This window comes from Malaclemys terrapin, chromosome 1, assembly GCF_027887155.1.
Source record: "Malaclemys terrapin pileata isolate rMalTer1 chromosome 1, rMalTer1.hap1, whole genome shotgun sequence".
Taxonomy (NCBI): Eukaryota; Metazoa; Chordata; order Testudines; family Emydidae; genus Malaclemys; species Malaclemys terrapin.
Window position 1 is genome coordinate 302,877,871 of NC_071505.1, and position 14,386 is coordinate 302,892,256.

The window sequence follows — 14,386 nt, forward strand, 5'->3', positions numbered from 1 at the left end:
CCATGACTGCTGACTTTGTTTAACAGCCTTTGGTGAGGGACCTTGTTGCTTTGTGAAAGTCCAAGTATACTATACACACTGGATCACCTTTGTCCACATGTTTGTTGAACCCCCTCAAAGAATCTTAATAGATTTGGGAGCCATAATTTCCCTTTACAAAAGCCATGCTGACTCCTTCCCCCAAAATTGTGTTAATCTAGGTGTCTGATAATTCTGTTCTTTCCTATAGTTTCATCTAATTTGCCAGGTACTGAAGTTAGGCTTAGTGGCCTGGAATTGCCGGGACCACCTCTGGAGCCTTTTAAAAAAAAAATTGGTATGATGTTAGCGATCTTTCAGTCATCTGGAACAGAGGCCAATTTTAGTGATAGTTTATATACCACAGTTAGTAGTTCTGCAATTTCATATCTGAGTTCCTTCAGAAATCTTCAGTCAATACCATGTGGTCCTGGTGACTTATTATTGTTTAATTTATTTCCAAAACCTCCTGTACTGACTCCTCAATTTTGGACAGTTCCTCAGGTTTATCACCTAAAAAGAATGGCTCGGGGTGGGAATCTCCCATCTTCTGCATTGGAGACTGTTGTAAAGAATTCATTTAGTTTCTCTGCAATGGTCTTGTCTTCCTGACTGCTGAGCTTTTAACACAATGAGAATATGGAATATTTTTTTAAAGAAGTGAGCTACGTTGTCTCTCTTTAAATTTTTAAACTTTTAAATAACTGTATAATAGCCAGTGAGTACATTTTTGCTTAAAACTATATACTAAAATACACTTTGATTAAAATTTGGTGAGTCAGAGAAGCGTGATAAAAACACAAAGAAAGAATGCTACAATTCAAGAGCTGTTGTTATAGGAATTATCTTCTGCCTTTACTGTAAGTATTCCTCTGAGACATAAATCCAAGACTACAAAATGATGTTTTAAAAGAAAATCATTAAAACAATTACACTGGTCTACACTTTTTGAGAAGTCGTCTGCTTCAGAGATAAAATGTGCTATTTATTATGTATTTTGATGTGCTGAATTCAAATATGATAATTAAAACAACTGATTGGCTACTGTTTCTAAGATATTTCCGTTTTTACATTTTATGTCTATGTATATTGTGTAGATAGTAGAGTTTTATTCATAAATTATAAACCTAGGTCTTTTCATGTGTTTATGGTTGCGTTACATGGTAATATTTCACCTGTCCTGTTTATGTAACACTTTAAAAATCAGCAAAAGGTTTATATAAATAAAATGTATTATGAAACAAAAGGCAAAAAACTATTATGTACATAGTTTAGTCCTATTCAGTGTCTACTCGGCGCTTCTTGGCTTGTCTCTTGTATTCATTAAATGGAGCATCTCTTGTTACTGTCCAGCAATAGTCTGCAAGCATTGATGGGCTCCATTTGCCCTGATAGCGTTTCTCCATTGTTGCAATGTCCTGGTGAAATCGCTCGCCGTGCTCGTCGCTCACTGCTCCGAAGTTCGGTGGACAAAAAATCTAGATGAGAGTGCAAAAAATGTCTCTTTAGTGACATGTTGCAACCAAGGCTTTTGTATGCCTTGAGGAGGTTTTCCACCAACAACCTGTAGTTGTCTGCTTTGTTGTTTCCGAGAAAATTTATTGCCACTAACTGGAAGGCTTTCCATGCTGTCTTTTCCTTGCCACGCAATGCATGGTCAAATGCATCATCTCGAAGAAGTTCACGAATCTGAGGACCAACAAAGACACCTTCCTTTATCTTAGCTTCACTTAACCTTGGAAATTTTCCACGGAGGTACTTGAAAGCTGCGTGTTTTGTCACTGGCCTTGACAAAGTTCTTCATTAGACCCAGCTTGATGTGTAAAGGTGGTAACAAAATCTTCCTTGATTCAACAAGTGGTGGATGCTGAACACTTTTCCTCCCAGGCTCCAATGACTGTCGGAGTGGCCAATCTTTCTTGATGTAGTGGGAATCTCTTGCATGACTATCCCATTCGCAGAGAAAACAGCAGTACTTTGTGTATCCAGTCTGCAGACCAAGCAAGAGAGCAACAACCTTCAAATTGCCACAAAGCTGCCACTGATGTTGGTCATAGTTTATGCACCTCAAAAGTTGTTTCATGCTGTCACAGGTTTCCTTCATATGGACTGCATGACCAACTGGAATTGATGGCAAAACATTGCCATTATGCAGTAAAACAGCTTTAAGACTCGTCTTCGATGAATCAATGAACAGTCTCTACTCATCTGGATCGTGAACTATGTTGAGGGCTGCCATCACACCATCAATGTTGTTGCAGGCTACAAGATCACCTTCCACGAAGAAGAATGGGACAAGATCCTTTTGACGGTCACGGAACATGGAAACCCTAACATCACCTGCCAGGAGATTCCACTGCTGGAGTCTGGAGCCCAACAGCTCTGCCTTACTCTTGGGTAGTTCCAAATCCCTGACAAGGTCATTCAGTTCACCTTGTGTTATGAGGTGTGGTTCAGAGGAGGAGGATGGGAGAAAATGTGGGTCCTGTGACATTGGTGGTTGAGGACCAGAAGTTTCATCCTCTTCCTCATCTGACTCAAGTGAGAATGATTCTGGTGCATCAGGAACTGGCAGTCCTTCTCCGTGGGGTACTGGGCGTATAGCTGATGGAATGTTTGGATAATGCAGAGTCCACTTTTTCTTCTTTGACACACCTTTCCCAACTGGAGGCACCATGCAGAAGTAACAATTGCTGGTATGATCTGTTAGCTCTCTCCAAATCATCGGCACTGTAAAAGGCATAGATTTCCTTTTCCTGTTCAACCACTGGCGAAGATTTGTTGCACAAGTGTTGCAGCATATGTGTGGGGCCCACCTCTTGTTCTGATCTCCAATTTTGCAGCCAAAATAAAGGTGATAGGCTTTCTTAACCATAGTGGTTATACTGCGCTTTTGTGATGCAAAAGTCACTTCACCACAAACATGGCAGAAGTTATCTGCACTGTTCACACAAGTACGAGGCATCTCTGCTCACTTTGGCTAAACAGAAATGTGTCCCTTTGCAAAATCAAACACTGACAAATAAGAGAGCACGACACTGTATGATTTCTAGAGCTGATATAGGGAAATTTGTTCAACAGAGTGATGTAAGCTTCGTTATGATTGCATCATCCATGACTTCTAAGAATAACATGATGCAATTCATATCATGTATGACGCAATACCAGCTTCAGATTGCATCATTTATTGTTTTGCCTAAAAAGCAAGTACTGTCCAAACCCAGTCATAGATTTATTCATAGATCCAGTCAAAGATGTATTTTAGTAATTTCTGGTTTAAATTGAGATCCCTTCCCTTTATAAAGTATCAGAGGGGTAGCCGTGTTAGTCTGAATCTGTAAAAAGCAACAGAGGGTCCTGTGGCACCTTTGAGACTAACAGAAGTATTGGGAGCAAGCATCTGAAGAAGTGAGGTTCTTACCCACGAAAGCTTATGCTCCCAATACTTCTGTTAGTCTCAAAGGTGCCACAGGACCCTCTGTTGCTTCCCTTTATAACTCACTTATCCTCCACCATTCCCAAGTCAAGGGTCGTATATACTGACCCAATAGCATATCTTGAAAACTAGAGCCAATCAACAATTTTAAGCATAATTTTTGTTCTCAGTGACCCAGAATTAGTACAGTTTGACTACATTTATTTCAGAAGCATTTTGGCTGTAGAGCAGTGTTATTAAAGCATTTGTTAAACTTTAACACAATGCCTTAAAAAGACTGGATAAATGGAATAGCTAATATGGACTGAAGCAATTCAAGTGCAAAAAATTAATCAGATCCATCCAAGTATTTCTATATTTTTTCAAAATTGTGATCAGTTAAGCAATTTTTAAAACTGTAAATAAAATTGAAAATTTAGAAATTCTTGCATTCCTTTTCAGTATTTCATAAGCTATTTGAAGCATGACACTATCAATTTTTTAATTTTAAACTGAAAATTAGGTATACTTACTCTTCTAAGGTCTCTTATAAAACTGCCAACATATTCATTAGCAGACAGGCTTTAAAGGCATCAACATTATAGTGCTACTAATTTGCATCCAATTATCTCTCATTACTTGCTTTGGAAAGGCTGAGGTTTATTAGCATCTTGATGCTGATGGAAATACAATACCTGATAGCACATACTGTAGCACTCTACAAATACTGAAATACTGTTAAGTGTCCCATAGCTTTGAACTCTAAATTGTTAAGAAATCTACAGACTGAAAGCAACTGCATATTATCTGAGCTTGACTGGCATATTCTGAAAACCCCATGACAGAGTCTGCAATTTAAAGCAGATTCAAGAAAGTTAGGTACATTATGGAGAATAGGTCAATAACAAGTTGTCATGTGAGTATGAGGTGGATTTTCTGAAGAGGAAAAAACCCTTTGATATCAAATTTAAAGCCCTGAATTAATTTGACACATTTTCAGACCATAGTTCAGGACTTACAGACATTATGATTTTTGGAATCTAGCACCCTCAATGGATGGTGTTCCACGAATAGCAACATTGGAATCTGTAGTGTAGACAAAGATCAGTTTGAGGTTTGTTTGATTGGTTGGTTGGTTTTACCACACAGTCATCTCACCGGGCTCAGAACAGAGTAAGATGATTTATGGTAATAATTCCTGAACCTAGCGTACTCTGCAGCCTCTGCCCCTCTGGTACTGCCAAGGTTCTACATCCCAAGGAACCTGACTGAGGGACGCAAGAGGCACTTCTATGGTTGCATCAAAGTTTCCAAACTGTAAAGTTACTGAAGTTCCCACTTGGTCTTATGCTTGAAGCAAGACAATAATGGGAAATCTCTGAGGTGGGTATCTATAGAAAAGCTATTTCTCTACTTAATCACTAGTTACCAGATGTAGTTTTCATAATTTACTATTCTATAGACTTCTCATTCACTTTAATGGAAAATGTAAGCACAAAAAAGTCATTTGCAGTTTTTTTATAATTTTATCATAGAAAGAAAACTAAGCATCATGTAGCGGAATGAGCAGAGGGCTGGGAACAAGGAAATCCTGAGGTGTAATTCCAGCTCTGGTAGTGACTCCTTTTGAGATCCTCTGCCTCCTCACTTCGAAAGTGGGGATACCTCTCTATGGGATGCTCTATCCCTCAATTGCATTATTATTCATAAACATAAGAAATGGAAAAAACATATTATGCCAACAGCTCCCTGACAATTTATGGTTATTCCAAACTATTCATATTTTCCCTTAATTTCTGTATTCTCAAACTAAAAAATGTCAGTGTGATACTATTATAGCACAGAAATAGTATTTCTCTTAAGTTTTCAGTTTGTCAGCAGGATAGGAAAGATCAGAGGATGAGGAGGATATTAGTAAGCTTCCAGTGGCTCTCAGAGACTTTGAACCAAAAGTTTGCTTTACACAAGAGTAGTCCATTAAATGCAACAGGAGTACAGCAGTACGTAAAACCTGCACATATACTATAGATTCAATTTAGCCTCTTATATATTATTGTGGTTTTTGCATTTAATTACTTTCTGAGCTAAAAACCTGTATGTAACTAAATGCTGTTAAATTAGAGTAGAGAGAAAATATTACTGAGTTTAAAATACGGCGTTAGAGATCGCTGAGACAAAAATCAGAGCTGTCCACATGATTTTAAGGGTCACCTATGACAGTAGTCCATCACTAAGCAAAAGTGAAATCTTGTGCAGTGAAGGTTCCTTTTGCCTATAAGACAGGCACAATGTAAAATGCATTTTCTGAGAGTACTGTAAAATTATTACAAACTGCAGCAAATCAGAAGAGGTATTATAGAAATATAGAACTACAGAATTATATCTTATGTGAGGGACGACAAGTTAATAAAAATCAGAAAATCAAAAATTTCTGATTTTTTTTTTAAACGTAGCACAGGTATCTATGAAGACACCTAAAAATTGATTATTTTCAAAAGTACCCAAAAAGAGATGCATAAAGTGCAATAAAACATCATTTAATATTTCATGAAAGTAAGTATTTATGTAGTGTTTAAGCTGTCAGCCAGCTTCACACATTGGCACCTATTATCAACTTTCATCTAATTCCTTGTCTAACGGCTACACGAGCTCTCACATGTTTCCATTGCTGTTATCGTCGTTCATTATGAAAAAGTTGTATAATCAGTTTGTTATAAAATTGAATTGTACTGTATTGTACTTACCTAGTCCTTTAGGAGTAATGCCACTGCTATCAGCAGGATTAACTACCCAGTAGTAGTATTTCAGTGTGTGCATTAGCTGTAATACTGTTCCTACTCTGCGTATGGTGGTGTAGATAGTAGCAGTGCCAATAAATTCAGCAGACAGATAGGTATACAGTGAAAGCTGCACCTGAAGAATAAAATTATAGCCCACAAATATAAAGTTAAATCTTATTTTCATATTAAATAGAGACGTTAACAATAAGTGAATTAAAATTATTATAGAATGAGTGATTTTTTTCCCCAATGGATCATATTTTGGCTGCTTAAAGTATGATTTTTCAGATTTTGCATTTCGTTTTCATTCATACAGTCTTAAAACACAATGCATGAAAAAAACTGCAGGTTGATTATTATTGGGGATGAGTAATCATTTCTATCATATTTCCTAACAGAAAAGATGAACAATTAAAAACTCAGTATACATGTTAGATGTAAAACTGCAAATTACAGGATTTTTTGCCTTTGGTTTACAATTACAAATGTTTAATACTGCTTTTAAAAAAAAGTAAGCTGCATTAATTACCATAAGTAAAGCAAAACTTGTATGTCACTTTACAGTACAAAAAGCAACACCACATTTACAGTGTACACATACCTTTGCAGGGGTATGTATCCAAATAGCAGGATTAAAAAGGATGTGATCACACAATTGCTTCAGTAAAGGTGCTCCATGTGACAATCCATCCAGATATTTTGCAAAAGACAAAAATTGCTCCAGAACTGCCCTGGTTATATGAACTCTAGATGACTGAACAAAGAAAAAAATCAGGGAAAATGTAAACTCGGTCTTAATATACTTTCATTCAATCTTCCAGCCTTACTCTAAAAGAAGAGATTTGAACTGGGGCAGTATTTACTAAGCACGAGTAAAATGCTACATTCTTATTCTTAAAGACAAGAATAAAATCAGACAGAAATACATATACATTCTCATAACTCATACTACTAGTCTTTCTCATAGAGAAGAAAACTATTTTTTGGTCCATACAGTTTCCCAGTTCAAAAGATGAATATTGTGTTCACTAATAATTCATCTCAGTAATGGTCAAGATTTAAATGCTCCTTTTTGCTTACTGATAAGGTGTTTGAATCTTATTAACGTCAATATTTGCTTTGAAACTATGCTCAAATATCTGCAGCTAAGATTATTTTTTTTCCTGTTTTCTCCATTTTATTTTCCTACATATCATAGTCAGTCTTCCACTCTTTGCAGTGTTGTGTCTTGTTAATTCCTTTTGAATTCTTCAGCATTTCTTTAGTGCTGTGAACTACTTAAATATTTTATGACAAGTTTCAGAGTAACAGCCGTGTTAGTCTGTATCCGCAAAAAGAAGAACAGGAGTACTTGTGGCACCTTAGAGACTAACAAATTTATTAGAGCATAAGCTTTCGTGGACTACAGCCCACTTCTTGCATCCGAAGAAGTGGGCTGTAGTCCACGAAAGCTTATGCTCTAATAAATTTGTTAGTCTCTAAGGTGCCACAAGTACTCCTGTTCTTCTTTTTGCAAATATTTTATGGTGGAACATTTTTTTCCCAAGTCAATGGGTGTCTCAATACACAACTGAGCAAGCAGGCTTTTGTTTTTAAACCTACAGAGTAGTTTGAATTTTGATTTTTTTTCTTACTACCTTTTTATTTAAAGAAGCCTTCAGTTTCATAGCATACAGTGTAAAATCATGGATGAAGTGCTATTTTCTCACTTGAAGTGATATGACATGTAGATCCATTTTACATTTTTTTTTAAGTAAACAAGAGAAAACAATAGTGTTGAGCAGCAACACAATGCCATTGTAAGGGTATCAGTTATTTTTAATGTTCTATGTCTATTAACTGAGAAAATTTGGTATATTCCTTAACAAGTAAAAGATTTTCTTTTCTAATTGTCAATGCTGCAATTCAGCCTGAGATTTGAGACTTAAGATAGGTTCTTTCTTCTCCATTTGCATTATTGTAGCACCTAGCGGTATGTCTACGCAGCATTATAGAGCAAGGCTCTGGAGCTCAGGCTCTGAATACTAAGGAGTAGGGTGGGCTTCAGAGCCTGAGATGCAATTTCAAAGCTCTATCTATACAACTATTTTTAGAGTGCTAGCACAAGCCCACTAGCCCCATCTATCAATCCAGACTTGGAGGCTTGCTTCAAAATGTTGTGTAAACACACCTTAGGAGGCTTAGTCATGGACCATGACTCCATTGTGCTAGACACTGTACAAACACAAAACAAAAAAATGGCCTCTGCCCAAAAGAGCTTACAATCTAAGTATAAGACAAAAGATAGCAGATAGAGAGAGACACAGACAGACAATGGAGTATAAAGGAAACAATCAGACAATATTGGTGATAGGCAGTGGTCACAGCACACCAGCAGCCTAATGGTTGTCAATTATTTTGTAGGCATTATGGCAAATTAGAGTTTTGAATGTAGATAATCAGGTAGCTTTGTGCATGTTTATGGGGAGCTTCTCCGAAGCATGAGGGGCAGCATGGGAGGAAGCATGAAGGTGTTTGAAAATTTGACAAGTGGGCTATGGGGGCTGGCATCATGCATGGACCAATTGGAGGCAAGGGTCAACCTCTTGATCACAAATCAGGTGGTAAGTAGAGTAGGAATAATGCATCACCACCAGTAAAAACATTTTGCAACTGACACATAGATAAGAGTTCATTTGATGCGCAAGTCAGAAAATAATCTCTCTCCATTCTATTCGGTCATATGCATGTAAGTGTAGAGAAATCTACAATAAGAATAGTGAGGCTAGATGTGAAATTAAAAATAATAATTCTTCTCTTATAGCTGCAAGTCTGACAGGAGCATTTACCAGGTAAGTAAGAGAGGATGTTATTTACCTGTAACTGGAGGTTCTTCAAGATGTGGGATCCCTATTTGGATTCTAAACGTGGGTGCACATGTGCGCCATGTGCCAGCACTGGAAGGTTTCATAGCAGAGTCCATTAACCTGCATGCGTCGTGCATCACCTTGTGCTTCCGTCCGAGGTTATAATAGGCCATGTGGGTTGACACCTCTCCCTTGCCCTTCTTATTGCTGAATATTCCAGTGTGGAGCAGAGGAGAAGGAGGGCAGATATTGGAATCCAAATAGGGACCACACATATTGAAGAACCTCCAGCTACAGGTAAGTAACCTCCTCTTCTCCTTCAAATGATGGTCCCTATATGGATTCCAAATGTGGGTGAGTGGCAAGCAGTGATCAGCATGGAGGGTGGGTGTGAGAATGTGGGTGAAAGTACTGAGTGCAATACAGCTTGGCCTACTCCTGCATTTGCTGCTACTGCTTGAGCAATGGTGTAATGTGAGGTGAAAATGTGCACAGGCGACATGGCTGCTTGAGCCTGGGTAGAGTGCGCCGTGATGACATCAGGTTGCCTCATGTTGCTGAACGTGTAGCATTCCTGGATGCACCCAGAGACCCATTTGGAAATGAGTTGTGAGGAAAGGGTGTGGCCCTTGCATCATTTGGCAATTGCTAACAAAGAGTTGATGATGATGTTTGGAAGTCAAGGGTTTGTTGCAGACATCAAGGGAGTGGAGGAGTCTGTCCGCAGTTGAGGTGTAGGGTTTAGCGTAGAAAACTGAGGTGTATACACTGATTGAGGTGGAACTTGGACACCACCTTAGGAAGTAACTTAGGGTGTAGATGCAAAGACACTTTGTCTTTGTGTAATATGGTGTATGGGGGCTCAGCCATCATGGCCACTAGTTCACTGACCCATCTAGCCACGGTAATGGCCAGTAAGAAGATTACCTTCATGGAGCAATATGAAAGGGAGGACATCACCAGGAGTTCAAAGGGCGTTTTTCTGAGAGCGGTGAGAACAAGATTAAGGTCCCACAAGGGTGTGAGTTTTTATAATGAAGGGAAGGTGTGGAGCAGGCCCTTTAGGGAACAGACTGTAGTAGGGTGTGTAAACACAGAAACGCCATCCATTGGGTGGAGGAAGGCACTGAATGCCACCAGGTGGACGCATATGGAGCTGAGGACTAGGCCCGAAATCTTGAGTTCAAGAAGGCAGTCCAGGACAATAGGTATGGATATCGTCGTGAGAGGGTAACGCTGATGGTGTGCCCGGGAGGTGAAGTGCTTTCATTTCACTTGGTAGCAGGCTCTGGTGGATATTCTTCTGCTTTGGGTAAGGATACAATGCACTGGGGTTGAGCAGGCCCTGCCAGAGCTTGAGCTCCATCCAAAAACAAAGCTGTGAGGTGAAGAGGGCTAGGATGCCGGAGCTGGCCCTGGTCTTGAATGAGGAGATCTGGCTGTGTGGAGAGGCAGAGCAATGTGCAGGCAGACCAGTTCAGGAGGTCCATGAACCAGCACTGTCATGGCCAAAATGGGGCTGTTAGTATCACTCTTGCTCGATCCTGATGAATCTTGCAGATGACTTGCAGGAGGAGGGAAAGGAGAAGGATGTCGCCCTGTGAGTCATCTCCCACCATCCCTCTGGAGCAATAGAGGGCAAGTTTGCAGTTCTCACAGATGGCAAAAAGATCCAAACATGAAGTGCCCCACTCATGGAAGAGATATTGGAATGTGGTGTTGTGCAATTCCCATCCATTGGAAAAAATCCTAACCAAATTTAATCTCCAAATAATTAAGATTAAATCAGGGAAGGAATCATTCGTCAGAGCATCCTTTCCTATCACTGACCAATAAGTAGAAAAATTGTGAAAAATCTTGATAGTGGATCTTGCAAGTCATGGTGGGTGGGGAGAGGTGGGGAGGAAAAAAACTCTCGCTAAAAAAAACTTTTCATTCACCCTGTGTCTTATGTGTTTTAGATTATCCTTTAAACACTTTCAGAAACCTATTGCACACTTGTAAGCCTAGATCATCATAATTAAATTAAAAGTAACTTCCAAAGGGACTAGACAAATTGAGTTTTATCTTCCTTCCAGAGGCTTCCCTGTGTTTTACTAACAGGGCCGGCTCCAGGCACCAGCTTGGCAAGCGGGTGCTTGGGGCGGCCCTCCAGAGAGGGGCGGCAGGTACAGCGATTCGGCGGCAATTCGGCGGACAGTCCCTCACTCCCGCTGGGAGCGAAGGACCTTACGCCAAATTGCTGCCACAGATCGCAATCGCAGCTTTTTTTTTGGCTGCTTGGGGCGGCCAAAACCCTGGAGCCGACCCTGTTTACTACCCTTGCACAGCCTTCCACAGTACAGAAGCCATCTGGCAAGGAAAGCAACTGAATTATGAATAAAATGCTCTTCAGAGAAGTGTGTTCATAAACTTAATCACTTAATGATTTGCAAATGCCTTGAAACATGAGGATTTGTAGTCCGTCTTTAAAAAAAAAAGTGTTATCCTATCTAAAATAAACTGTATGTGGCCATTCTGGCACCAATAGCACTATCACAGATGTTTTTCAGCTCAATTCATTCAGCTGGTCAAACTTGATCTGATGCTCCGAATGGAAAAGAAGGTGGAAATTATACCCTTATATATCAGTCATTGCCTTCTTTGAATTTCAGGTTGGAACTCACTTCTCCTATGGTGAAAAACCATTTTTGATGTCCACCCTCAGAAACCAATGGAACCAGTAAATTTTCAGGAGGCTTTATGTGAAAATACTGTTACATTAAGGGACCCACATTTATGATTAAATGGAATTTTATAACACATTTTGTTCCCAACTATCAATGAAGTTTCCTCTTTCACACCTTCATCATAGGTCACCTAAGTTTACAGTAACTGGAATAGGCAGTAGGGTGACTAGAGTGCTAGTGGTTCCAAGTCTAGGGCTCATTAAGGGGTTTTAAAGTCTTTTGCCTTGGCAGTACAAGGAAAAGAACATTTATTTTGCTCCATAATAACACCTACTAAGTTTCAGTCAGTGATTTCGTTTCAAGTGGTGGACAGCTTGGCTGTTCTAAACTGTCTCCACTTGGCTGCTGATACAAATACCTTCCATTATGGGGAAAATTACTTTGAGGACTAAATTTCAAGAATTTGGTCTGAACTATCTGGCACCATGGGAACAAGGTAAGTTCTGGAGGGAACAAATGCTACATCTGTGCTTGGAGGTGTTGGGATCATTTGTTCCAACAGCATAGGTTTGGATGATATGCTCTTCTTGGTTGGCAACTACTTGTAGACAAGTACTAGGTCTATTACTGGTAGAGAAGTCCATTCCTTCCTGAGTCAAGGAGGCAGCTGGTGGAGCACATCTGACAAGAACTCCTCAGGTTTCAGATTCATTACTCATCCAATCATAAATAACCAAAGCTTAGTGAACTTCAGGACATGATGCAAGACTCATTTGTTTTTCCTAGATATGTAGGAATGGGAAGACTTTGGAAGGAGACTGCTCTTGATGGTAGCCCATTCTCTATTATTATTGTTTTGTTAATTAATGGTTGAAGGGACATTACAGCATTTGTCTATTCAAAACTGTATATTTAAGGAATTTTCAGGGGTGCCTAGAATAAGAGATAGTTACTCCTTTTGATGTGGATTGTATGTGTAAATAAAATGAAATTATAAAAATAAACAAAAACTGGAGGAACTTTTAAAGAGTGCCCACTATGTTTAAACTCGGCTTTCCAATTCTACACAGGATTTGAGGGGTAAGACTTATCTGAGCTTAAAGGGAAGTTACTAATAAATATGAGGAAAGAGAAAAGGGATTTCTGAACATTAGTATATGACGTGAACTATCAGGCTGGAAAAGAAGAAAATCATCCTGCAAACAGCATATAAAATATTAAAATTACAGAACTTCCTAGGTACTTACTAACAGAGAACTAAAAGACTAGTAGCACAAAAAAATACATGACTGAAAATACTGTATTAAGCTAGGTTTTCAGAATGATAGTATTAATACAAAGAATAATATTAATACAACTTACCTTTTCAAGGAGGTAGCCAATGACTAAAAAGCCTTTTCCACCCAGCATTTGTTCTTGCATGGCTACTGAACTCTTAAGAAGTTCGACCAGGAAAGCCAAAAGGGTGGCACTGCATGTAAAGTACAGGCATTAATCAGATTTAAAATGTTCTAAAAGCAATCTTTTGTGTTTTCACTAGTCATCAGTTATTAAGTGAGAAGAAACAAGCTTAAAGTGAACTTTATTTTTAAGTATGAAACTAGAAATTTCACATGTTATGCTGAATAGTTTTTAGTCAATTATTCACATATTACATTACTTTTGCAATCATATTCAAACTAGGAGTGATGATCATCTATGTCAACTCTCCTACTTTGGCCAGGACTGCCCCAAGTTTTAAACACCCACTTCCAGAACTTGCTATCAAAGTCATTGGCAGTTGGATGAGGCAGTAACTGATGAGTGAGATCCAGCTGACAGACCTAGATTAGTGTAGACGGGGGTTGTCTCAGCAATCTTTTAAACTTCAAAATCAAGAGAAACCTTGTAAATTTCAGACCAAACTTGTGGCTACTTTACACATCACTCCAGTCTCTATGGTTACTATTAAAGCCGATATGTATTCATGCAGGCAATACTATCCCGAACACAGCACAATGGAGCTGTGGTGTTGAGTGTTTCCTTCATACTTCCTCCCCAACAACCCTGAGGACAGACTCCAGGCATCAATATCTGGCCACACAACATGGTCCAATGTGCACCTTAGTATGGGCTAAAGATCAGTTTCACCTGTTGGGAAAAGTGTAAAGAAGAGACCAGTCCAGGAGAATCAAGGAAACCAGCCTCCAGGCCAGTAGTGCTCAGCCCCTCTCTGTGAACAAGGTGCTTAGCTGGGACGGAGAGATGAAAAAAAGTGGTCGCAAAAGACTACTATTTGAAGGAACAGAAAAAAAGGTGGGAGAGACTATAGAAGACAGACTTGCCAAAAAAAGTTGAAAATATATATTGTGAGGACCTGGGGTGATAGACAGAGGGATGTGTGAGAAACCAATTAATTGAGAAGAAGAAAAAATCAATTAAAGCAGGGTCAGAGCAATGTAGCAAGGAAAAGAAATGCATTAATAAGGTGGTGTCAGAGGAAGAGAAAGAAATGCATTCACCTGTTGTTCAGAAGTACACAGAAGGGGAAAAATAGGAACTCATGGCAGAGATTAAAAAGGAGGAGCACATTTTTTTCACCGGATGATTTTTTAAATAAGCCAGAGAGCTGTTGGATTGTTGCAAATGAACTGTAGTGTACCAAAGGCCTTAAATATA

At 39.0% G+C, this 14,386-nt stretch overlaps 1 protein-coding gene across 3 annotated transcripts in view; it reads right to left on the reverse strand.

Moving 5' to 3' along the window:
- Nucleotides 1–14,386, reverse strand: part of NBEA (neurobeachin) — an 817,568-nt gene that overhangs the window by 568,279 nt on the left and 234,903 nt on the right. For all 3 annotated transcript variants that reach the window (XM_054015304.1, XM_054015305.1, XM_054015303.1), the window contains exons 11-13: nucleotides 13,091–13,199; nucleotides 6,815–6,967; nucleotides 6,178–6,346 (exon numbers count right to left, since the gene is read on the reverse strand). In XM_054015304.1, the coding sequence (XP_053871279.1) occupies nucleotides 6,178–6,346; nucleotides 6,815–6,967; nucleotides 13,091–13,199 (431 nt within the window). The remainder of the gene's footprint in view (nucleotides 1–6,177; nucleotides 6,347–6,814; nucleotides 6,968–13,090; nucleotides 13,200–14,386) is intronic.